Genomic DNA, 24,890 nt, shown 5'->3' on the forward strand with positions numbered 1-24,890 from the left:
AAACTACTCTAATTGTTTGGAGGTCATTAACACAGCGTTTGAAGTGAGTCACGGACATGATAATTAGTAAATAGAGCAAGAATGAAATTAATTATAAGTATAAAAACTCACCCTCTTCCTTGTGGACTGTCTGCAGGAGTAGCTGGTTACGAGGTAGTGGTGGTAGTGGTGGGGATGGTGGTGGTGGCTGTCTGCTGCTGCCTCGCCGCGATTCACGTCCTTCACCAGGAACGTACCAGAAAGTCTGAACTCTTGAGTTTATGTGACGACAGTAATTGGGAATTATTTGATCTGATGGATGGTTGAGGCTCACCTGCTGGAGTGACAGACTGCGGGGTGGCTGACTGGGGAACAGCAGGATGCTGACGCCGTCACTTCACCGTAAACTGCTGGAAATCTTTTTTAACACAGACGCTGTGCAACTGTTTTTCTTATGCAGCTACACGGAAACCTCTGTCAGGTAAGCTTCCTTGTTTTGATGTCTTTTCACAGCTAGTAAGATGTGATATTTCAAGTTGGTGCTTTAATTTCCTGAATCAGTCTGATGGTTAGAGTGCCAGAGTGCCTGGTTCCTGTAGCTCAGTGTCTACGAGGTGTGCTTGCTGAAGCCTATGGTTGGAGCAGAGTGGGAGACACGCCGCTCTGAGCGTTGGAGGAACGGGGATGTGGTCCGCGCGACGGTGAGCAGGAGAGTGAGGTGGCGAGGGTGGCGGCCCACTTCACTTCCCCGCCAGCCAGTCTGGACTGCCTCCCCTCCCTCATGTAACTTTTTTTTCTTTTTTGCGAGTGTATATATTATGAGTCTCCGTGTATTGGTTGTGCTGATACGATGGCATGAATTGCACCTTTCGTCACGTATTGTTGCAAATAATGAATTTGTTCGTAAAGGAGAAATCCTCTGATAAGTGTTTTGCTTTGTCAAGTGGTTCACGCATATTCTCTGTCTGTCTGTCTGTCCGTCTGTCTGTCTGTCTGTCTGTCTGTCTGTCTGCCTGCCTGCCTGCCTGCCTGCCTGCCTGCCTGCCTGCCTGCCTGCCTGCCTGCCTGCCTCTCTCTCTCTCTCTCTCTCTCTCTCTCTCTCTCTCTCTCTCTCTCTCTCTCTCTCTCTCTCTCTCTCTCTCTCTCTCTCTCTCTCTCTCTCTCTCTCTCTCTCTCTCTCACACACACACACACACACACACACACACACACACACACACACACACACACACACACGTGCATATTTAAAGAGACGCACATTAACTTTTGTAATAAATATTCGAAGCGTGAGGTGGTTTTGCCAACTACTCGCACGTAGGCCTCTCGAGGTTTACAAAAGATGGTGTTTGGTGGTGGACGGAAACACCTTTATGTTAGCACCATGACATTAGAAATATAGACTTTTGGTGTGAATGGGACAATGTGTGGATTATAAGCAAATATTATTGTTTTCATAAAAAAAAAAAAAAAAACAGACAGATGAACGTTTATATTTGTTGTTTGTTACTGTTATGTCTCTTAGCACCGTGACATTAGAAACATAGACTTTTGGTGTGACTGGGACAAAATATGGATTATAAGCTAACATTATTGTTTTCATTAAAAAAAGTAAAAAAAAAACAGATGAACGTTTATATTTGTTGTTTGTTGTATGTCTCCCCTGCACTATAAAGAGTCGAGGGTTAATTGTTTCAGTGCTCATTTACTCTTGAGTGGATGGTGGCATAACTCGAGACACAAGCTGTTGCGTCGGCACTGGAGCTGTGAAGGGGTAATGCATGTTGTGTGGCGGGATTCTGCTCGGTTTTGATTTCTCAGTGGATGTGTATATGAAATGATAATCTCTCTCTCTCTCTCTCTCTCTCTCTCTCTCTCTCTCTCTCTCTCTCTCTCTCTCTCTCTCTCTCTCTCTCTCTCTCTCTCTCTCTCTCATTTCACAACATATCTTAAAATTGTGGTTATTAGATTACGTTATTTTGTCTTTCAAAACCTGCGTCAGATATTAAATACACTCAGGTTTTCGTAATCATAACACTTGTGTATTATAATTTCATGATAATCGGGTAGATATTGGAGCGCTGCTGTCACCATTTTGGCCTGTATTAGCTTGCCTCTCGACGCTCTTCCTTGCCTGCTAATGGTTTGCTGTTACAGCATGCTGCCGCAACGCCTCCTGCTCGCGCCCACACTGACTGCCTGTGTCTGGGATGATGATAGTTTGGGTATTCTTAGGTGACATAATGATGGAGAAATGTTCTTTATGAATTCAAAATTACACACACACACACACACACACACACACACACACACACACACACACACACACACACACACACACACACACACACACACACACACACACACACACACACACACACACACACACACACACACACACACACACACACACACACACACACATAAATGATTTTTTTTTAGATAATTGAGTGTCAAATCCGTCAATTAGTGTTTATTACCTTAACGCTTGTACTTACTAAAACAACTGGATGTATTATATAATTCTCTTTATTAAGTAAGACAAAGTGCCTCAATTTTTGTATCTCTATCTGCAAATCGAACGTATTCTGTGCTTTATTTTGAAGTTCCACAACGATAAAACTGGCCATACCTTCAAAAGACTTTGATTATGATGATATCCATGTAACTAAAAAGTAGGAGAGTTACAGGTGAGGAAATCTGATTTGTCAGTTTGGATGACTTTACAAATCCATTACATAAATGAAATATTGTTTAATTGTGAAAGGTAAAATATGGGGTGAGAAAATATCGTTTTGAGTATTTTCTGCGTCCGGAACCAAGCAATCCACTCTGGTAGTTGGCTGCCACTCAACACGTTGTCCTCTTCCTGAAAAATAGCCTTGCCTTAGATATCGCGTACACACACACACACACACACACACACACACACACACACACACACACACACACACACACACGTATGTCAGTTTGGCATCACAACTAATGAGAAACTAACGCTGAATGCTTTATGAGTGTCTTGCAGACGGCATTACCACTTCATCGGATGCTCATCAGTCACACAAGACTATCTGTAACAGAAAGTAATGCTTTTTATTTATTTTTTTTTTAGGTTTAAGAAGTCACGTTTCATCGAAACTGCACGAAAAAAATTAATCACTCAAATCTAAGATTAATTCAGTTCAGAGTTTGACATGGCTTGCCTTGTCATTTCTATCCCTCTTCACAGGGCAAAGATATTCTGTTTCCAGGGAAGCCGGGGAGACGTTGCGCCAGCAAGTTGTTCTTGTCTTTGTTTCCTCAAAAGTCATCTGTTGAAATAAGTTTTTGTGTGATTACCTGTGTCCCTTCCTCCCTAAATATTTGATGTGTTACTAGTTCAAATGCTTAAGTGCTTACTCTGAAACAGAAGCCCAGTGCTGGCCGTGGTGGACCCCTCGTAGTCGTCATAATGGACGGAATGGACAATTATGGTCTTTTCAAGGTAGTGCGTGTAACAGATCATCTCATGTTCCTGTTAAGGTGACACAACATTAGTTCTACACTTTATTTGAATGGTTAAGACTAGAATGATAGTTCACTTGCAGTGTCATAATAATCCGCTAAGTTGCCACGGAAATTCGTTTCACTTTGTGCAATTTCTTAACCAACCTTAATTCACTTGAGCCAACCTGCACCGCTCTCTACCCAGCAGGTGTGGCGGGGTGAAGCTTCAAGACAGAGACGATCCTTGCGAGGATACAACTTCAGGGACTTGGAAATAGACAAAATGGAATAAGAAAAGAGTGTAAGAAGAGGATTCGTCGTTACTGTTGGTTGCTTTTGATTTCACCTTAGATATACTCGAATTCGTTCAGGAAACAGATTATTAATGTTGTGATTGTTAGCCTTTCAATGGAAAAAGTTTTATTGATTCTTGCAGTCTTATAAAAGCGGAACATTTGGCTTACGAGAGATGATTAATCTAGGAGAAGAGTGTTCCTCTTCACAATCATATATTTGCAAATCGCTCCTTTCCTGTGATATACTGCGGGGGGAGTCACGACCCTCCGTGATGGCCGCAGAGACCTCTGAGGTTCGCTGGTAAAACGTGGAGGTGAAAACGCTTTCTTCGCTGCTCGGCATCACAATTGCATCTACTTGTAACACGTCCACCTCTGTTGAAGATTTTTAACCGTTACATCAGTACTTCCCTAGGGTTATCAAAATTGTATTCACTAAGTTCCAATAGTCACCTGCAATGTTGGGATTTCTGGCCCAAGTAGGGTGACTGCTTGGTCTTGCTGGTTTCTGAACCTGCAGCTCGAGTAGATTGGGTGTGTGCCTGCAAAGTGGGGACACTTTACCCTTACAGTCCCCTCCGGTATCCTTGGCATCCATCATGCTCTTGCGCAACGCGGCGCGGCGGTGGTGTTGATGGAGCAGGAATGCACACACCAGCACTGCCAGCAAGAGAGTGTTTTGTGTACTTAGTTGATGTATGGAGCTTTCTGTCAGTAAACACGATACTAATGCATTTGATATCTATCGAAACTGTGCATATACAATCAAGAGGAATTTTCGATCTTCGCACTGGTCTAGATACTCACAGATAAGGAAGATGCACCATACGACGATGGTAATGAGAACGCCTACGGGCAGCTTGAGGGAGGTCTGGCCTATGTCAGCCACCTGGCAGTGCCGTCCACTGAACCCCGCCGGGCAGGAGCACACGTAGCCTGAGTGTCCATTTGCTAAGAAAGAATGTTTTATTAGAGAAAAGAAGAAAAAAGTCGAGGCATAGAGAAAATTGAGAAAATATTACTAGTAGTTGGTTGTGGGTGTCATTCACCTGCAGTGCATTCTGCCGAGGGCTTGAGCATTTACCTGGTTGGGTGTTGAAACATGTGCCGCCGCTAAGGCAAGGTTGCCATGCACATTCGTTCTCGTCCTCACACCTCATGCGGTCCCGACTCAGCACACGGCCCTCCCCACACCTGTAATGGTAATACTGCGTAACTCACGCTTACGTTATGCAACTGTAAATATACACATGCACTTCATTATGAGTAATATGATCATGGAGCAACGAGCGTCGGCCACTCACCCACAGTGGTAGGATCTCCAGGTATCGATACAGGAGAGCGGGGCTCTGCAGGAAACGTTGACACAGGTCGACGGTGCGACACAGCCTTGTTCCACACCTGTGAAGGCGCTAGCCTGACTCCAGGGTGTGCTATTAATAGCTGGCGGTAGTGATGCGCTGCGGCTTGATATGCGGAGATCGTCGATGCAGCCTTCATGTGCGAGAAGACGATTCTGTTTTCATTGTGTCTCAACATGTTTTGTGTGTTATACTACACTTAACACAAGACAATGTCAAGATTTTACTCAAGGTGAAGTCTTACCGTCAAAATAATCATTGTTGATTTTAAGAACTTCCGTGTCCTGAAAATAAGGAGACCCGCCCACACGGACACCTTCCTGTTTGTCTACATCCAGGAACTGCTCTCCCTCCAGCACCAGCGAGGCGTTGTACAGGTCACCTTCCCCATCGTCCACTTCCAGGAATGTTGCCGAGCCGTACCTTACACACAAGGTAAATTCCGTGATACCCTCAGTCAATCTATTTTACATTTATTCATTAACCATTCTATTTTATATGAGATAAGATACATCATATTATGATTGTGTAAGTTATCAATCAGTAAAGTGTCGTGAGTGGCTGATCAGAAACACCAGGGTCACTAGAATGTTTCGCGAAAAATATCTACGTTTCAAAAATTCTAATATTATGTGATATATCATGAAAAACTCTGCAGTAGTTTTTATAAATTCAAAATATCTATAAATCTTCCACATGACAAAGTAAATCAAAGTGTCTAGAAAATCAAACCAGTGCTTTAGTAATTTATGAAAATTGATTATTTCAAAACACAAGTCAAAACATGGAACAAGTTGAGGTTTACTGGAATGTCAGTCTATAATTTATACTTTACAAAGAGCCATGCCTTGTAGCGACAAGGGAGTGCCAGCGACCATCTGTAAGGGCAGCCTGCGACAGACACAGCATAGATGGTGATCTTGGCTGAAGGTGCAGCACCGTACATAGGCGGCCGCCCACCAGTTGTATAGACCAGCTGTCCAGCCCGTGCTGCGATGACAGCACCACCAGCTCGCCTCTCCTCCTTATGGTGCGGAACCTGCAGGAAGGAAGCAGTGATAAGGAGTGGCGGCGGCCGGCAGCTACAGCACAGAGCCTCGTGAAGGTGTCCACGCCTACCTGAGGGTGATGGAGGTGGTGTAGGCCAGCGGTGAGAAGGACAGGGCCAGCTTGACGTAGCTGTTGGGGAAGAAGGTGGCGGGCGTGGTGGGCGAGGCACAGCCCGGACCGCTCCACCCTGGCTGACACTCACACCGCAGGGACCCCGGTGACCCCTGACACCTATAAAATACAATGAATTTCTTGAGATTTATAACTTTTCATAAGAGTTAAAGATTAAACAAAAACGACGTTTACAAGTAATAAGGCAACAAGCGTTTGTCATCGCGTTAGGTTGCACACTAAATTTGGTTTATTGTTGTATTATTGCACGCCTTCAGCAGCCATCTACTCATGTGCATACAGAGAAATGTAGGCCTGTGTGATGTATTAAGACATAACCATCAATAAGAACTAATATGAAAGGCACTGACCTTCCGTGGAGACCACAGTGGAGGTGGTTAGCGTGGCAGTCTGTGGCAAGGCATCCCGGCGTACTGGCTTTGCTCAAAACGCCGTCTCCCAGATCTACCAACTACGGGAACCACTTTGCATGAGATGAAAATGTGGAATTCTAAAAATCAAGAAATGAATTACTTTTCGTTTTTAGGGATCTTCATGATGATAATGATGCTAATTGATGCAATAAACCTCAAAGGAATTAAGTTAATGAGACTTACCTCGCTGTTAACCCTGAGATTCCTGATGCAACCACGAAAGTGGGGAGACTTTACTGGGGACATCTCTTTGACTGTCAAGGTGGTCATAGGTTGCACCAGTCCGCCCAACTGAAGCACCCTGCTTGTATTGAGGATGTGGTCGCTCCGCGGCAGAGTGGCCGCCACCCGACACACATAGGTCTCGGGAAGAACAGGGGTTAACGTTCGGTTCTTAGCGGCATGAGAAGAGGTTGGTGTTTCGCCCCAACTCTCACCTGAGCACAGGTCCAAGATCATCTCTACCTGCTGTGGGTAGAAGGATGAGTGTGTGTGTGTGTGTGTGTGTGTGTGTGTGTGTGTGTGTGTGTGTGTGTGTGTGTGTGTGCGCGCGCTCTCCCGTCACCACATTGATGGCTGGACTGGGAAATTCTCTGACTTATGACCGTGTATTAACTCACCTCGTGCTTCCAAATGAGGTCTATCCTGTGCCACGTGTTGTCAGCCAGGGAGGAGGAATTGAGGGTGAGGGTGACGGGACCGCCACCCAGGTCCAGCAGCAGCACTGGCTGTCCCTGGCGAAGCTCCAGCAGCAGCAAGTCACGTTTCCTTGGCCCTTGCCCACTTTCCTGTTCTGGCCCAGAGTAAAGAAGAACAGCAGTCCCCGCCATAGTCAGCACCTCAAAGCTCATGTGTACCTCTACACAAAGTGGAATCGGGGGTACCCACGCCCACGCACCTGCGGGAAAGGGACTAGCGTTGTTCTGCTTTTCCGTTTTGCTGCCCTCAAAATGTCTGGTGAGCACCTTGCAGCGAGAACCCCACGTGCCGTAAGGACAGATGCACCTGAGTAGGGGAGAGAGAGCGAGAGATGCATTGAGAGGCATGAAGGACACAATTATTCATGCTGGTAATGTTAGGCGAGAACAATGAACTTTACTGGTGTTTAGGAGCGAAAGTAAAGTACAAGACATTGATGTCTCCCAATAACATGCAGCTTACTTTTTCTATAAATAATTAGTTTCCGAGCATATTCAGCATGCTCATTGCGTGAACAAAGTGCTCCCAGTTTTCTTTTATGAAAAAAAGCTTTCTGTCCTGAAGAACTCTACTTTTAACCGCAGATCTCACTCTTTACCTAGTGCCTGAGGATGTACTGAGGCACCTGCCACCATTGAGGCAGGTGTCGGGAGTGCAAGAGCTGGCCCGGATGGGTGTGGCAGTGTTCAAGCAGCCACACGGACCCCGTACCACCACTCGCGGTCCCACCACTGCTGAAGAGTTGGCGTCCACCACACTGAAGTCATTTGTAAGACCAACCCAACAGCCGCCCACACACCTCTCCTCCGCCACAGTGTCCTTTGAGGATGTCACGTCTTCGTGACAAGTGACTACACCCACGTCTTTGATGCTGACCCCTAATGCTTCACTCAGCTGTAATGATTTAAGGATGAAAAGACGTCAAATTATTTACAAATATGAGTCATTATGAATAAAGAAATGAACTTGTGTGAAGTGTGAAATGGGCTGCCAGGACAGCGATTAGTTGTTCAGGGCAGCAATATAACAAAAGTACATAAACGGAAGCTAATGAATCACCACTCACCTGTCTTTTGTGATACATTAAAAAGTGATCGAAGTTAACAATGCCTGTGGCAGAGAGCCAGATCCGCGTGGAAGAAGGCGTCCCATCTAACGGCTGCAAGGACACCACCTTTACTGCTTCTTCGCCTCCGCCCGCCCACGCTCGCGCTGCATCCACCAAACGATTGAGCAATGACGCTCCACCCTGTAGCAGAAGAAACCTTATTACCTTTACAGGAGTGACGTGTCGGGAGGCCTGCAGGAGGTAGTTCAATAAAGTCGGAATAATTTATTCTTTAGTACATGTGGTCATGCATTCACAAAAAAAGACCCCAAGATTTAAACTTTTATGAGAAGAAAAATTAATACTAGAAGTGAAAGCTGATGTTTTCAACGAATATCTGCAGACAAGCTGCAAACTTAACTACATAAGAGAAGCTGTGTGTCTTTCTTGTACCTCGCTGGGCGGTCGCACTAGTCTCACTGTGCTGGCAGCCAGAGTGAGGGGCGTGATGCGCCGGACTTCCTGTGGACTGATGCGCCTCACCATCACGGTCACATTGGCTTCCACATTCGTGAGTCCCTGCTGATTGTCGCTTACCACGAAGCCAAGGAGATATCTGCCGGAAGAATTAAAGAGGAAAGATTAGATTGACTTCGTGTCATCTTTGTCTTTTATGATATTTGCATTAATAATGCAGATTTTACATGTCAAAATAACTTCAACATTTCTTAATTTTTTTCACTTGTTCTGTAAACGACTCTGCAAATTTTACCTGCCGTCTTGGATGGAGGGTGACATGGACAAGTGGCCACTGGAAGTGTCGAGAGAGAAGCCGGCTTTTGAATCTCTCCAAGCGTAGGTTTTGTCCACGGCATCCCAGTCGTCCGGGTCCTGCACATACACCCTTCCCAGAGGTACTGCCGCTCCGTGCCGCTATGAACCAGAAAGATATTCCGTAAATGTATATTTTTTTGTGTGACTGATAGATCAGTGGACAACATCAATTTCGAAGCCTCACACAACGAATGCATAGCATAATTGATAACATAAATGTTATGAATGTACTGCAGGGCGCAAGTTGTAATTTCCCCGAATGACACAAGGTGACAATGAAATGTGATGTTAGAATCAACCTGCATTGTGTGCACGGTGACGTTCTTGGCGGCGGGCGCCATGGGGTTGTCATTGACGTCGGCCACGTGCAGGGTGAGGGTGACGGTGGCGGTGAGGGACGGCCACCCGGCGTCGCCCACCACCAGGGGCACCAGCAAGGCGGGACGCTCCTCTCTGTCCAGCGCCACCCGCGTCCACACCACGCCCACGCCCCGCCCGTCGTCCCCTCCTGCACCAAACACAGGAAGGCGTCAGCTAGAGAGGCAAGTCTCGCTCCCTTCGGAGGCGGAGGTGCAGCTCCACTGAGAACAAGTGTAGCCAAGTGTACAGAGTGTTGGCGCGACTCACTCCTGTCCAGCGTGACTCTGACGCTGTCGGTGACGTGGGGCGGCGCGCGGGGGTCCAAGGAGATGGTGAAGGGCGGCCCGTGACCCTGCCGCCAGTCGTCGGGGTCACCCAGCTTGACCCGCGCCACCAGCTGTGCCTGGCTGTTCTCCATCACCTGCACCTCACGAGGCTCAGACAGGAACGGCGGGTTGTCGTTCACGTCTGTCACATTGATCTGTTGGAAGGATACACCGGTATAATCTACCACATAAGAGACATTTAAGATTTTGAAAACACTTACCTTAAATATTAAGGATTCTTTATTAATATGATGTAATATACAATCTTCTGCTGTGAAATTGGTCCCAGCTGAATCTATGGAGCAGTAGTGACAATCGACTGTACGTGGTCAGTAACTATTTTATCATTGATATTTCTTTAGTGTGTCTTTAAAACTATCCATTTTCTATACTAGCAATTTTAGTATGTTTGGGTCCCTTGAAAACCAATAGTTTTAGGGGGTTGTACTGCAAACCACATAAAACTTATAATGATATTTTAAGTACATTCCTACAAAAAGAAGAAAAGGAAAACAATTATCCTCTATTTATGAATTTTATGGCAGCTAATCGGAAAAACTTTTTTTCAATATAGGTATTCATGTATATTGTTTTGCTGATATATGTATCAGCCACTATAGTAATTTCGTTATACATGGACTACAATTCACCTTGCCTCGCCTGGTAAAATACAGACGGAAATCAATAAGGGTCCTCTGGCAGACTACTCACAGCCAGCGTGGCGGTGGCAGTTCTCGGCAGCTCCCCTTCGTCCACTGCCAACACCAACACTGTGTGCAGATCCGAGGCCTCCCTGTCCAGTTCACCTGCCAAGTGCACCGCCCCTGTCCCGTCCACGTCAAAGAGGCGATCTGGGTCACTTGACAGATTCACCTCATACCGGACACGACCATCTCCACCCTACACATAGATGTTGTTCGGGCTTTAGCGGGTATAGGGCCCACAGTTCACTGGTGTCCTTCGTCTTATGACCAATGTTTGTCTAAGTATATGTGTACGAATATCAGTCATCCTACTTTCAGACAAAAATATATTTACATACATTAATTTATAGATAGAATGGTAAAAGGTTAGACATGGAAATCACCATTTTTTTTTCTTTTTTTTTTTACATTTGAGAAAACTTTCCGAATATTATACTTTTACCATTCCTTTCGTGTAACATCGCTCTTCAGTTTTTCCTGAATGTGTATTTCCAGAATATTAGTCTCAAAAAATCTTTCCAATATTTAGCACATTCAGAATAACTGATGATGATTAAATTATGACCTACAGCATCCGGATCGAGGGCTGCGAAGGAAGCGAGGAGGGAGCCACGCGGGGTGTCCTCTGGGAGCGTCAGGTGGATGCTTTCCTCACTAAACACTGGGTCGTTGTCGTTCTCGTCAACCAGACTCAGCTTCACCAAAGTTTCCGCCACGTGTTCGCTCCGCTCCCATCCAGCTGTCCCCTGTGAGTGTTGTTGATCAAGTGCGTAGAAGTAGTAGTAGTAGTAGTAGTAGTAGTAGTAGTAGTAATAGTAGTTCGTTGAAAAAGATAAGAATTTTCATCACCATCTGCGCAGCTATTCTTCTCCTTCCTTAATTAACACTTCATCCATCACCGGCGTCAGAAACTGATACTTCTTAGCAAAGGACAAGCGACTCACATGTGTGATGAAATTCGGTGACGGATGAAATGAGTGGGGTACGTTTAATAGTGTCGCGCCGGGCAATATCTAGCGGCAAGGTTCAGCGTGACAAGATGCATTGCTGGTCATAGTTCACCGTATAATGGATTTCTCATGAGCCGACCCGCTGCTAACAAAGGTGTTGATTCAATTTCATTTCGTTTTATTCTGCAGTTATGAATGAAGCGTTGTTTGCGTTGTACTTGCTTTGTTGATGGGAGAAGTTTGAAGTCTATATTATAATAATCACATACATGCTTAAATCTAGGCGAGGGCGCGGGCACGCGGGCACACACACACACACACACACACACACACACTCACCATGTCTGTCACCTGAACCCTGAAGTGGAAGCTCTGTCGGTGGTCAGGATTCTCGTAATCGAGTGACTCCACAGACCTCAGGTTTCCTCCGGGCAGGGATCCAGACGCGGCCTCCACGCGGAACATTTGCCAGCCCTGCCCGCTGCCCGGCACCACCTGTACCAACACTTCGCATGTCAGAAACACACGAAACAAGACAAGTTCTTTTGTGTATTTATGAAAGTACTTACTAAATAAAACTCCTCCCTGCTTGGAATACTGGTACTGGCGTCTACGTTCAGAAATATTGTACTTAAGAGAAAAAATGGACGGAACATTGCAGAACTGAAAGCATATAATCACGAGAACGATTTATTGGAAGTTGTATTGGCATGCATTGGACCTGACCCTGTAGGCGAAGTCATTGGTGACGTCCTGGTCCACGACGGTGAGTGTGGCCAGCACGTTGTCGGGGTCGAGGCTCTCAGACACGTCCAGCGTCCACTCGGAACGCGAGAACCTCGGAGGCACGTCGTTCACGTCGTCCACGTCCACCACCACCGTTCCCGTGCCTGGGGGAGGCGTGAGGGGGGGAGGGGGTGAGCAGCGAGGTTGACGGCAGGGGAAGAGAGAAAAGAAGAGGAGTGACACGGACGTGTTTCCCTCACACTCACCCTTGAGGCCACCGCCGTCGGTCGCCACCACCTGGATGACGTAGCGCTGGGTCTTCTCCCGGTCGAGGCAGCACAGCGCCGTGGTGATGACGCCCAGCTCGCTGTCGATCGCGAAGATGGGACGGCCGCTCGACTCGTCGATCGCGTTCTTCTCCAGCGAGAAGGTCACCTTGGCGTTGTCTCCCTCCTGGGGGTCGTCGTGGTCCGTGGCCACCACGCGCGTCACCGACGACCCTGCAGAGCACCGTTATCAATATAGAGCATTGATATTCTCTTCAGTAATAAAGATCGGTGGAATAGGCAGTGACAAACTCATGATTGTTTGGTCCACGAGGCATGAGTGGTCAGCGTCCAGGTTACCGAGGGGCGTGTCCTCGGAGACGGTGGCGGTGGTGGTTCGGGAAGGGAAGAAAGGCGCGTTGTCGTTGGCGTCCTTGAGGTTAACACGGATGTCGGTGTGCGCCTCTAGCTCTCCGTCCGTGGCCGTCACCCGCAGGCGCCACTGAGGCCGGCCATGGGGAGGGTCGCGGTCCAGGGGCTGCGGGAGAGAGGTACGTGTAGGCGGATATATTTACTGTGTACCGGCCAGAGAGAGAGAGAGAGAGAGAGAGAACACACACGCTCACCCTGAGGAGCAGCACGGTGCCCGAGGCGGCATCCACGGAGAAGCAAGGCCGCGATCCGTTGGTGAACATGCCATCCCCGGAGATGGTGTAGGCAAGCCTGCCGAACCGACCGGCGTCCCCGTCCACCGCCGTCACGTGCTAGGAGAGGAGAGAGAGGTGTGAAACTGTATGTGTGTGTGTGTGTGTGTGTGTGTGTGTGTGTGTGTGTGTGTGTGTGTGTGTGTGTGCGCGTGCGTGCGTGCGTGCGCGCACAAAAACTTACATAATTGTATTCTATTGTTGTTTATTATTATAACATCTCGAAGTGAGGCGGGGTTTGGTATTGTAATGAATATATTATGCTTCAGAAGCGATAAGTTCAGTCACGTGGACTTCAATTAAGATTAGTGTTGGTACTCATGTCTCGTATGTCTTTCTCTGTCGCGATATATTGCCTTGATTATGGTGACAGAATTTAGTATCCACAAAAGCAGATATTGAATGAGGATCTAATTTAAGTTGCCCTGTATAAATAGGTATCGACATATATCAGTGAGTGCCTGCGTGAGTATTTTGCTGACAGCTGGGCAATTAAGGCACTAACTCAGATCGTTTGTGTTGGGGATGGTCTGACGGCGAGGAGGACCTCCGTGTTGCCAGTGAGTGATGCTGAGCTACACAGTTTGGTAATAGAGATCAGCATTGCAGATACAGAACCTCGTGTTGGAAGCTTATTGCATATTCTTTCCTCCTGAGCTGCATTAACCTTTGCCATTGCAGTGTACTTTAATCCAATAGCAAAGTGAACAGCTGTTTCTCACTCGACGCAGCCTTTCACACATTATTATATGAAATTAAATACGGGAACATCGCTCGCACCGTACATAAATTTGAAATGACACCAATAGAAGAAATTGTCCTTGGAAATTTGAAGCTTTCGTCATGTTATTCACTGAAAAATTACGCAAATGTCTGCTATTTTGGATAATGGATTCTTGAGTACTTGTACCACCGAGTGTGCAGGATGGCAACAACCTTATTTTTTTTTTAACCAGACACGAATATCTTTTACATTGTAGAGCGATGGTGCCGAGATGGTGGAGGTGAGGTGCTCCATAAGGCTTGCTGATACGAGGAGCAGGAGAAAGAGTCGTTCAGTGTGACGGAGAAATGTATTGCTCTCTCTCTCTCTCTCTCTCTCTCTCTCTCTCTCTCTCTCTCTCTCTCTCTCTCTCTCTCTCTCTCTCTCTCTCTCTCTCTCCAGCTTCCACTCACTTCGCTCATCCAATCAACACGTCAGTGGCCATTGTATTCACGAGCGGACTCCTTTGTCTTACCAAGCACCATCACACTGACTATAATGGTTGCACGAGAAAAAGTTGTGCGTTAACGCTGAAAAGTGACCCATTTATGTGAAGTTAATAGCAGAGTAGCAAATATATATACCGTGCTTGGACGGCAGGAACTCCTCCTTGGCGGGTGTCTTGTTGAGGTCGGCGAGGAGAATGTCAGGTGTGTGAGATCAAATTGTGGTGTCAGGTAAGCTATCTGCCCATTCTTATAAATTTCAGTGTCGTTTTCTGCTTTTTTTACTGCTCTAGGTTGATTATCTTCTTGAAAATTTGATCTACTGTTGTGGTTTGACATATTCATTGTGTGTGTGTGTGTGTGTGTGTGTGTGTGTGTGTGTGTGAGGCCTTCAAACTCCTGGAATGAAAATATAACACACCTTGTAATGCACGTATGGAATGAATGTGTCCCTACCTTCAGGATGACTTTGGGCAGGTGTCTGTTGTCCTCCTCGGTGATCTGTGTCTCGTGCAGCGCCCTCAGGAACACCGGCGCGTAATCGTTTTGGTCGTCTACCTTCACTACTACACGTGCCTCACTCCTCGCCTCACCCGCCACCGCCGCCACCACCACCTCGTACTGATGGAGGGAGAATCCGCCACGTTAAGGCTTTGTGTCGGCTATGCTATTCGGGTATTCTAGAGAGAGAGAGAGAGAGAGAGAGAGAGAGAGAGAGAGAGAGAGAGAAGATCCATAGCAATTGTGCAGAACTACGGAACTACGGGGAAAGAATTCATTAGGTAAAAGTAAATTAATAAAGCTATTTGGGACCATTTTCATGAAAGTGATAGACGAGTCCCTTCACGCTACTCTCTCTCTCTCTCTCTCTCTCTCTCTCTCTCTCTCTCTCTCTCTCTCTCTCTCTCTCTCCGCATAATTATCAGAGAGCGAATAGCCATGACACAGCACTTCTGTATCAATCGCCTACATCATTAAGGGTATCGTTTGCTGTAAGCGACTCCTTCCCCTTTGCTGCTTCGCCCTGTCTGCATTACACTATTATATTCAGAGGGGAAGAAAATCCTATTTTGACGTCACCCTTCATTTGAATATATTATTCTCTTAAGGCGAAGTGTCATTCCATTTGTGCAATAAAAGCAGTGCAAGGGAAAGAAAACTGCGTATTGCTTTTCCCCTAAACACGCCGAATTGAGCAATAGAAGACTGTCGGGGAATTGTATCTTGAATATCCAGTAACAGACACGGAAAATTACCTGATTATAAACAGTTATCTTGTTAAAGTATTAGTGTGTTATGGGTAATTATAGTTTCTTTTTCATTAAAACATTTCTAAAACAGCGATTGCTTTGTATGTATTGTCTGTATTGATCCACATCACATCCAGTATTACTTGATTACGTAGTTGTGTGTCTGTGATCCTTGGTCGACACTCACCTGTTGCTTTAGTTCGTAATCAAGAGGCCGCAGGAGAGACAAGCTTCCCGATGTTGGGTCCAGATGAAACAAGCTCTCCTCGTTGCCTCGGCTGATGCTGTACTGCACGGTCTCTCCTGTACGTCATTCAGTTAGTTTTAATTTTGTCTATTTCAATATGAATAGTCAATACATCCTCTCTGTGGTATATCTTTGACAGGTCCAAGGATTTCTGAATCGTTTACTAAAGATATTGTCGTTTGTGAAAATAAAAGCTGAAATGAAGGCCTATTGCCGTGGCTTACATTTATAGTTTATATGATACGAAACAGCTTTCACAGACATTTTAGTAGGAAACCCACCTGAAGCCTGTGCCTTGGCAGACAGCCGCAGCAGGTGGTCAACGCGGGTGTTCTCAGGAACCGTCACCTCATACTCCGAGTGCTCGAACTCCACTGGGTCGCTGCCCACCAGCTTGGTCACTGTGAGGAAGAGGGGAGACAGAAAGAGTTACATGGACAGATAGGTCGAAGCACACGTTACTGTCCTTTACGAGGCGACATGGCTTACTATTCCCTTATTTTCTGTTGAATCCCAAGTACAGGATTTCGTACGTGTTTATGACGCTCAATATTCCCACTAATGATCTCTGATATCCGTCGTACCGTAGATAGGAACATCAACAACACTGACATCAAAATTTCCGTTCTACTTTCTCTGCCCAGAGAGAGAGAGAGAGAGAGAGAGAGAGAGAGAGAGAGAGAGAGAGAGAGAGAGAGAGAGAGAGAGAGAGACAGTGCTCGTCCGACTGATGGGGGTCGTTAGCCTTCTCTCAATGTGGTGGAAAAGCTGCCTTGGTCTCGACCTGAATAAACAGCCGAGGATTAACAGACACCATTGTAAGACCGACGAGAGGCTCCATGTTCCCCATCCCTCCCTCGCTCACGCACATTAAGTAACCATTTCCTTGGATTCCGTCGGTTTCGAGCAATAGTTTATGCTGTCAGGTTTTTGTCCGGGTAATCTTAGTGGAGATGGAAAGCCCCTTCATGCTGGTATTTCTAGGCTCCACTTAAATCACTGCCACATTATTTAAGGCAGCGTTTCCTAATATGGGGGAAATCTTACTCTATGGGGATGTTTTTAGCATTCCATGAGGGAGAATCTGTTAAGGCAAATAAAAAATTACAGACTACGACGTACTAACTGACAGGAAATCTCTCTCTCTCTCTCTCTCTCTCTCTCTCTCTCTCTCTCTCTCTCTCTTTCGAACAGAGCGCCAATACAGCAATCACTGACACAAAGAGAGAGCTGACTGACTGTCAAGCATAATTCAATATATCGCCCTCGTTTTCTCAGAGATCAGCACGTCTAGCAGAGAGAAACTCGATAAATTTCAGTATAATCTTTAGCTTTTCTCCTGCCATCCTCCTCCTCCTCCTTCACTAATTTTTAAAGATATGTTTACGTAATTTACCAAAAGTGTAGATATATTACTCAGACATTATGCAATATATCGGTATGTAAAAAATAGCACATCAAAGAACTTTTCTTTTCAAATTATTCTCATATCTCTTAAATGAATACCAATCCGTAATAAAAATAGGACAAGAACATTGGAAAAGCCGCGACTGCCCTCTGTTTGCTCCACTCCAAATAGCATTGTTTATAGAAACGTAACTACTTATTGATAGTATTTTTTGCGTTCATATGTGTGACTTTACATGAAGACCACTTCAAGGAACGCTCATCATCTTTCTCCTTCCCTACAAAACTCAAAGTAAAGTCAGAAAAGAGCAGAAGTGAACCAATCGGCAAGAAACATGCACTCTTGGTAACATTGTCAAAGAAATTTCAGATCGTTGCCATGGCTGAGAACTGGCCTGAGGAGACGCTTATGATCAGCGATTCCATTACCGCCGCGCGATCACGCTGGGTAAGCGTTTTCAAATTCCACAAGCGAATGTTGAAAAACGTGAGGACTGTATTCAGCCGAGGACTCAAAAATGATAGCTCGAGTTTGTTTGAGCAATGCTGTATGGTGAGAGTTTCTGAGTGTATCGTCACATGGCAAGGTCAAGATGCTTCGTTCACTGTCTTCAGGTGTGTTAGTCTGAATATTGGCAAGTAATGCTCTGTAGTAGGTGTTTTAAATCAGCGACCAAAAGTTGAATTCTTCCTGATGGAGGGAATGTAATGATTTCTTGGATTTGTGACTTGGATTTGTGTATTGCTATTGTATCGGTATATTTTTTGCTTTGTCCGTCGCTTGAAGTAACTAAAGCCTATAGTTTGTTAGTCCAAGACATTGACCCATTGATTTCCTATCTGTTATGTCCAGGATTCCAAAAGTAGATTAATTCCTGAGAGGGCACAGCTGCTTGGCTGCTTGAGAGTTAATCAAGCTGTATATGATGGGCCTAGCGATGCAGGCCAGGAGTAATTGCATGAGATTGCTTGTGGCAGACAGAGGGTCTTGCAGGATGATCCAGGCTTCTCACTGAGCTGGCTCGCTCCCGCTCTCTTGTGGCAACATTGTTTGGCTACTGACCACGGAGGGCTGCCGCTCCACCATCACACTCGGCAAGTCGAGCAATTTCACGTATTGGCCGCCCGTACTTAATTGACAAGCTGCTCCAGGTTGCAGACCCACCAGTCTTCCAGGCCTCCGCCCAGCCAGCACTAGCCACCAGCAGTTAACAGTATTAAACATTCCCTTGGACAGTAATACCGGGCGTGGCAGTATTAGTGTCATAACATAAACTACAATATTACGATTCTGACCGATTTGATCCTATCAACATATCTTAATCCTAAAGCGCTTTCAGATCTATCGTCACGTGCACCAGACAGTGCAATGCCGATCAAAGCCACGACGAATACGATGATAATAATGAACATGACTTTGGTTTTGTTAAAGGACATAAGCATATCATAATTGTGTCTGCTCTATCAACTACTAATCATTTATACTTTGAAGCGTGCCTTTATTAACTGTCACGTCCCAGCCATGCAGGAGCTTATTGCTCAAACAACCTTTTGCTTCTCTGTCGCGCCTGTCTGTTTCACACTGCAGGCTCCCGGAATCTTTTATTATGGTCTATACCTTGTCAGAGCAAGTTTTTATCTGAAACGTTGAGAGGCAAGTTTCCTGATAGCAAGTGTGAGGAAAGTCACCGTGGAAAAGGACATTTTACCAACTCACGCTGGACTCACGTGTTCAGGTTGTTCAGATAAGGATTGGTCTGTGGAAGTCTTTACGAATGATGGGCAAGAGTCGTGAGCGGTTTAGACGAAATAGATGAGAAACTTGATTGCTATGGGGGAGCTTTAGCGTAAGCGAGAATCGGCTGTGCCTGAGACGAGAGGCAAGTGTGGATGTGTTGTGTGATGGTGGCAGCGGCGAGGGTGGTGAAGACGACGGCTGACTACAAAGTGGTCGTGTTGCAAGACGAAGGACGATAGTGAAGTGATGTGTTGACGGCGCTGGGAGGAAGGAAAGCTGAGGAGAAGGAGGACAGGGAAGAGAAAGAGACAGAAGTGGAGTAGGAGGAGGAAGAGGAGAAGGAAGAGTAGAAGGAGGAAGTGGAGCTGGTGGTATATCTGCTGCTGCGTGAAGATGGATAGGGAAGTAGGAACGCTGAGGAAATTTACGAGGCTATGACGAGATAAGAAGTGTTGAAGGAAAACGGTGGAGGGAAGATGAGAGCTCAGGGAGAAGTGCAAGGAAAGAGATGAAGATAAATGGTGGTGCTGGGTGCAAGGTTGGCCAGAAAACAGAGCGCTTCTAGGCCATAATCAATAATTAGAACGTATCGCTTTAGAGATTAAGAACGCAAACAATAAAAATCCACCTGAAATATCACTACTCCTTTACATTAAACCATTCATTGTTTTGCTTGTAGGTGTAAAGATTATATATTCTATTAACTGGAAATGGATAGAAAATATATTCACTTCTATTTAAATAAAAATTGAACTTTTTATTTGACAAAGAAAAGAAAATATATACTGTTTAAACGAAAACACGAATTATGAACTAAGAAATAGCATGTTCTTTATATGTATTATATGGCCAAGGAAAAGGAGACAGAGTTCCTTTAAGAATAATAAAAGGTAGACTCCCACAATATACCAAGACACTAAAGGGGAAAAGACTGTCTCGGAGTGTGTGAGGAGGCCAGTGATGACACTCGCCGCCATGAAGAAGACGTTTCATCTTACATGGGACCGCTGAACCCGAAGAAGAATGCAGCGTGATGGAAAATGGAGAGAGAGAGAGAGAGAGAGAGAGAGAGAGAGAGAGAGAGAGAGAGAGAGAGAGAGAGAGACAAACAGACAGACAGACAAACAGAGGCAAAGACAAAGAGATACAGATAGAAACAGAGAAAGAATTCTTTGTGCCTTATTTTCCATTTCCTTCCTCACACACACACACACACACACACACACACACACACACACACACACACACGCCTTCATGCCTGTAATCCTTCCTCTAATCCAACGTTCAGCGCTTCCTTGCTGGGGAGAAAAACGACTCTTTGAAACTGGCCTCGTCACGCTTGAGAAACAGTTAAGTGAGAAGAACTTGTAACAGGCGGAGGCAAAAAATGAAACAAGTCTGTACATTTCTGTCTGTTTACTCAGCACGTAACGAGGCAGCAGGATGTTAATTATTCCAATAAATACTTGGAAGGAGAAAAAATACAAGATTAGTTCTGGTGAATATTGCGCCAGTAAGCTTTAGCCGCGTGTGTGTGCCAAGAGAGAGAGAGAGAGAGAGAGAGAGAGAGAGAGAGAGAGAGAGAGAGAGAGAGAGAGAGAGAGAGATGCAAATAAATAACTCAAAGGAGCAAAAATGACAGACAAGATTTTTTTTTCCTCAGTGTTAAAAAGAAAGACAACTTAAAGACGTACACAAGTCAGGTAATTTCAGGAAGCGAGACGAAACCTTGAGTGGAATTGATGCTCTGTCCTTGTCATGACTCTCGATGGAGGCAATATCAACTGGTGAGGAAAAGCCGTATTTCCTCATCTCTCCTGCTGGAAAAGAGATACCCGTGTTTTTTTTGGTCAGTAAAATAATTTGCGTCAAAGGGAATTTATTGGCGGTGTTCCTGACGTTAAAAGATGTTTTCCTTATAATGATGACCGAAGAATTATTAGCTTTCCTTCTCTTGTCTTGTCTCTCCTTTGTCTACAGTCCTTTCTTTCCTTTTCCTTTTGGGGTTATTACTTTTCCTTACCTCCATTTTACTTCACTGCATCCTTCCCTTATTGGTTTAGTCTTTTTCTCCTCCTTTGTCTACATGCCTCGATTTTTTTTTTTTTTTCTTCAAGAGGATTGAAAATAAACTTAACCTAATCTAAAACACTTCATCACCTTTTTTTTTTCGTTTATTATCTTCTTTTTATCTATATTCCTCTTCTTCCCCCTTTTTGTCTTAGTCTTCATTATTTTCTCCGTTCTCTTTGGTTTCCTTCATTCTTCCTATTAGTCTATTTTCCTTTTATTCTTTTTCTCTTAGTCGTTTTCCTGGTTTCCTTCATTCCTCCCATTCGTCTATGTTTATTTTATTTCCTTTCTCTTAGTCGTTTTTTGGTTTCGTTCATTCCTTCCATTCGTCTATTTTTCTTTTATTTCCGTTCTCTTAGTCGTTTTCATGGTTTCCTTCATTCTTCCCATCAACAAGCTTCCCTCATTTGTCCGTGCAGCTCCTTCCTCCTCACAGAGAGGCACTATTTCCTCCCCTGCCTTCCTTGGCTTCTCTGCACCTCCGGCTTCCAAACTTTTATCCCTTGGCTTCATTCCTGTTAAAACTTTATCCCTTCATCCCTCATCATTGCAGGCAGTCCGCGTGTCCTTAGCGTCTCGGCTCTCTGAGAAGATAAGTGTTTTTTTATAGTTTTTTTTTTTTCTGAGGTTCAGTACTCTTGACACGCACACGCACACGCACACACACACACACACACACACACACACACACACACACACACACACACACACACACACACACACACTCCATTCACACCCTTAACTCTGTCGACAAAAAATAAATACTAAAATAAATACATCATTAAATAAAAACAGATAGATAGGTAGATACACACATCATCAGAGAATTACCCCTCTTCTATCACGTTCTCACTTCGTAGTCTTTGCTGGAGCCTCAATAAAAAAGGTGTTCATTGGCCCATATATCGTTTTTTCTTCCATTTATAAGCTTACAATTCACTAGGCGATTACATCAACACTCTGGGCAACGACACTCGAGGAAACTGTAATATTCGTTTTGGAAAGTTAGATTTGGCGATGAGAAAGAGCCTGAAGGTTGGATTTTACATGTCAGACAGTAAATTGGTCCGACATCAAGCCAGGAAGAAAAATATTTAAAGCTAGAAAGTCGTAATAGCTTCCTCTTCAACGTCCTCCCCCCCCACTCTCTTTCTCTCTCTCTCCCTGTCTCTGTCTCTGTCTTTGTCTCTGATGCTTGTGATGACGTTGCTGGACTCTCAGACAAGTGAAAGATCTGTGTCTCATTGTAAAAGCTACGTTGTTATTCATTCATCCTTCATTCTGCATCGTATTCATCTTCTTTCCTCTTACATTTCCTTCTGTATTCTCCGAGATTCAAGCCAAGTGTTGCGTTTTCTTTGTGTTTTCAAGGAAGGATACGTGTTATGTATTCTTTTTCTTTTCTTATTTTTTTCTCCTGTTTTCCTTTCGCTCCTCGATCACATATTTTATGTTTCCTCACCTACTTTGTATTTCGTCCCCTCTCATTAATCTTCCTCGTCGTCTTGCTTCTTGTTCTTCCCGTGTACTTGTCATTCTTCTAGTTCTCCTTTTATTTATTGTCCATTCGTCATCTTTTCTCGAGCAGTATTTCTTGTCCTACTTTGCCTCATTTTTCATTCTCTTTTTCTCCTCCTCCTCCTCCTCTTCCTCCTCTGCTCTTTGTTCTTCAATTCTTTCTTCTTTTCCTCTTACAGTTTTTATCAATACTGTTTACATATCACAAGAATTTCTCACCTTCTCTTTCCCTTTGTTTCCACTTTTCTTTTGCACTTTTCTTAGCGCTCCCAAATCCTTTCTGCATTTATATTCTACTTTTAATACAACATGGCGACATTCTTCTATTTAATCTTGTCTTCACTTTATTTCTTATGTGATAGCTTTGTCCTCCTCCTTTCCTAAAAAAAAAACGAAATAACTGCAAGACGTGGCCTACACATAGCAGTCCTTATCTATGGGGAGCGGGTTTGGGCCAGTAATTGACATGGTAATGACTGTCGTGGCCCTCGTGACTCTAGTTATGTGTTAGCGGAGAAGGGAAGGATGGAATGCAGTAAAACGGTGAAAGAGAGGAAAGAACGTGTGATTAGCATTAAATTGGGCGAGGGCGAGGGAACCTTAGTAAGGGAAATGGTATTGGCTCTTCACGATACAAAATACGATTTCACACACACACACACACACACACACACACACACACACACACACACACACACACACACACACACACACACACACACACACATATTTACTCTGAAGTTTACCCTTAAAGCTCAAGTTTCTATCATTAAGTGTGCTCCTCCACCTCAACAAGTTGCCAGTTAGTATAGTAATAATGTATAGACTGATGCATTAGTGACCTCCCTTAGCCATATAACATGATGGAACATTTTCACAGCGTTTACTTACTGGTATTTAATAAAGGTGCTGCATATAAAGTTATGATAAAACATAAGATAAGAAAAAGAAAGCTATGTGTATTAAGATTTGTAAAGAGTGTGTATGTATAGTCGAAACAATCGCTCCCAGGCTTGAAATATTGGAACTAGTGATTTGGCACCTACTGGTTGACGAGTAACAAGTGTGTGTTAATGTATGTTTAAGAAGACGTGGGACTAGATACTGTGAAGTGAAGGTAGGTGTTTTTGTGAGTCTTGAGTTAAACGTAAGAAGTGCTGATGCTAGAAAAGTCCGTGTTTGTAATGAAGTGAGTTATCAGTAGACTACAAGAGAGTACTCACCCATCCAGGTGCTGTTGGTGATGATCTGCAGTATCCTGGCGGGGTCCATGGTGAGAGCTGAGTTAAGTAGTATACAGTTGAGGGCGCGGGCGGTCTAGGCGGCACCGGGCGTGCTACACCGACAAAATGTGTTTCTTTTTTTACTTTCTCTATTCTGTGAAATAGTTGCACGGTATCTTTATAAATCCTTTCCGAGAAAATCTTCTATACCAATATTCCTACATGAAGATTTCTCTTGAAGTATTCTCGGGTCTGTTCACTATATAATCCGAACTTAACGCAATGTGTCACGCGGCGAATAGTCTGAGGGAAAATTTTGCAGGTGAAATATTTTGTTGGGATATTTAATTGAGGGAATTTACGGATGAATGATTGCATTGATTCGTTTAACCAGATGTATGTGTTTTACGCTCCGAGAAATCACCTCGACACTTGACACACGACGCCTCACATAACTCATCCCTCACCTCTCCTCTCCTCTCTGCACTCTCATAACCTCTTCACTTGCATCCCATAATCCGATCCTCCCAGTCACCGTCCCCACACCTCAAGCCTCCGCCATCAATCACTCGCCCTTGCCGCCACTCCCTCCCTCCCCTCCTCCCTCAGCCTGTCCCCTGAAGGGTCTCGCAAGTTATCGTTTATAAGAAAGACGACTCTCCAGTAAACCCATCTCTTCCAGCCCTCACCACCGGCGTCTGGCGTAACCATCTCATTTTCCCTTCCCTGTATATTTCACGCTCGAAGTGCTATTAGTGTTGTACTGTTCGTTGAGAGAGAGAGAGAGAGAGAGAGAGAGAGAGAGAGAGAGAGAGAGAGAGAGAGAGAGAGATAGTGTGTGTGTGTGTGTGTGTGTGTGTGTGTGTGTGTGTGTGTGTGTGTGTGTGTGTGTGT

General features: G+C 44.9%; 2 protein-coding genes and 1 long non-coding RNA gene across 5 annotated transcripts in view; all 3 read right to left on the reverse strand.

Moving 5' to 3' along the window:
- The window catches only part of LOC123515436 (putative neural-cadherin 2), a 185,140-nt gene extending 184,466 nt beyond the window's left edge, over positions 1 to 674 (reverse strand). For both annotated transcript variants that reach the window (XM_045274001.1, XM_045274000.1), the window contains exon 1: positions 112 to 674. The gene's annotated coding sequence lies outside the window, so the exon portion shown is untranslated. The remainder of the gene's footprint in view (positions 1 to 111) is intronic.
- A 1,813-nt stretch (positions 675 to 2,487) lies between these two features.
- On the reverse strand, positions 2,488 to 3,049 carry LOC123515693. The gene is made up of 2 exons (XR_006677963.1): positions 2,975 to 3,049; positions 2,488 to 2,845 (listed from the first exon to the last, which is right to left on the reverse strand). It is a non-coding gene; the product is annotated as an uncharacterized LOC123515693 (long non-coding RNA).
- A 130-nt stretch (positions 3,050 to 3,179) lies between these two features.
- Positions 3,180 to 24,890, reverse strand: part of LOC123515692 (putative neural-cadherin 2) — a 48,514-nt gene continuing 26,803 nt past the window's right edge. Inside the window, exons 2-32 of one of the 2 annotated variants that reach the window (XM_045274518.1) lie at positions 23,997 to 24,150; positions 16,319 to 16,438; positions 15,978 to 16,093; positions 14,997 to 15,161; positions 13,254 to 13,391; positions 12,988 to 13,165; positions 12,628 to 12,861; positions 12,362 to 12,525; positions 11,975 to 12,130; positions 11,255 to 11,431; positions 10,693 to 10,881; positions 9,923 to 10,136; positions 9,595 to 9,803; positions 9,234 to 9,394; positions 8,915 to 9,077; positions 8,480 to 8,662; positions 8,012 to 8,307; positions 7,335 to 7,719; positions 6,898 to 7,182; positions 6,652 to 6,752; positions 6,239 to 6,400; positions 5,967 to 6,158; positions 5,364 to 5,542; positions 5,063 to 5,252; positions 4,843 to 4,952; positions 4,566 to 4,709; positions 4,212 to 4,418; positions 3,927 to 4,133; positions 3,628 to 3,729; positions 3,376 to 3,490; positions 3,180 to 3,287 (exon numbers count right to left, since the gene is read on the reverse strand). In XM_045274518.1, the coding sequence (XP_045130453.1) occupies positions 3,689 to 3,729; positions 3,927 to 4,133; positions 4,212 to 4,418; positions 4,566 to 4,709; positions 4,843 to 4,952; positions 5,063 to 5,252; positions 5,364 to 5,542; positions 5,967 to 6,158; positions 6,239 to 6,400; positions 6,652 to 6,752; positions 6,898 to 7,182; positions 7,335 to 7,719; positions 8,012 to 8,307; positions 8,480 to 8,662; positions 8,915 to 9,077; positions 9,234 to 9,394; positions 9,595 to 9,803; positions 9,923 to 10,136; positions 10,693 to 10,881; positions 11,255 to 11,431; positions 11,975 to 12,130; positions 12,362 to 12,525; positions 12,628 to 12,861; positions 12,988 to 13,165; positions 13,254 to 13,391; positions 14,997 to 15,161; positions 15,978 to 16,093; positions 16,319 to 16,438; positions 23,997 to 24,045 (5,115 nt within the window). In that variant the 5' untranslated portion in view covers positions 24,046 to 24,150 and the 3' untranslated portion in view covers positions 3,180 to 3,287; positions 3,376 to 3,490; positions 3,628 to 3,688. Of the gene's footprint in view, positions 3,288 to 3,375; positions 3,491 to 3,627; positions 3,730 to 3,926; positions 4,134 to 4,211; positions 4,419 to 4,565; positions 4,710 to 4,842; positions 4,953 to 5,062; positions 5,253 to 5,363; positions 6,159 to 6,238; positions 6,401 to 6,651; positions 6,753 to 6,897; positions 7,183 to 7,334; positions 7,720 to 8,011; positions 8,308 to 8,479; positions 8,663 to 8,914; positions 9,078 to 9,233; positions 9,395 to 9,594; positions 9,804 to 9,922; positions 10,137 to 10,692; positions 10,882 to 11,254; positions 11,432 to 11,974; positions 12,131 to 12,361; positions 12,862 to 12,987; positions 13,166 to 13,253; positions 13,392 to 14,996; positions 15,162 to 15,977; positions 16,094 to 16,318; positions 16,439 to 23,996; positions 24,151 to 24,890 lie in introns of those variants that run through there. The other variant, XM_045274517.1, reaches the window with a different exon arrangement.

Source organism: Portunus trituberculatus, chromosome 39 (genome assembly GCF_017591435.1).
Source record: "Portunus trituberculatus isolate SZX2019 chromosome 39, ASM1759143v1, whole genome shotgun sequence".
NCBI classification, from domain to species: domain Eukaryota; kingdom Metazoa; phylum Arthropoda; class Malacostraca; order Decapoda; family Portunidae; genus Portunus; species Portunus trituberculatus.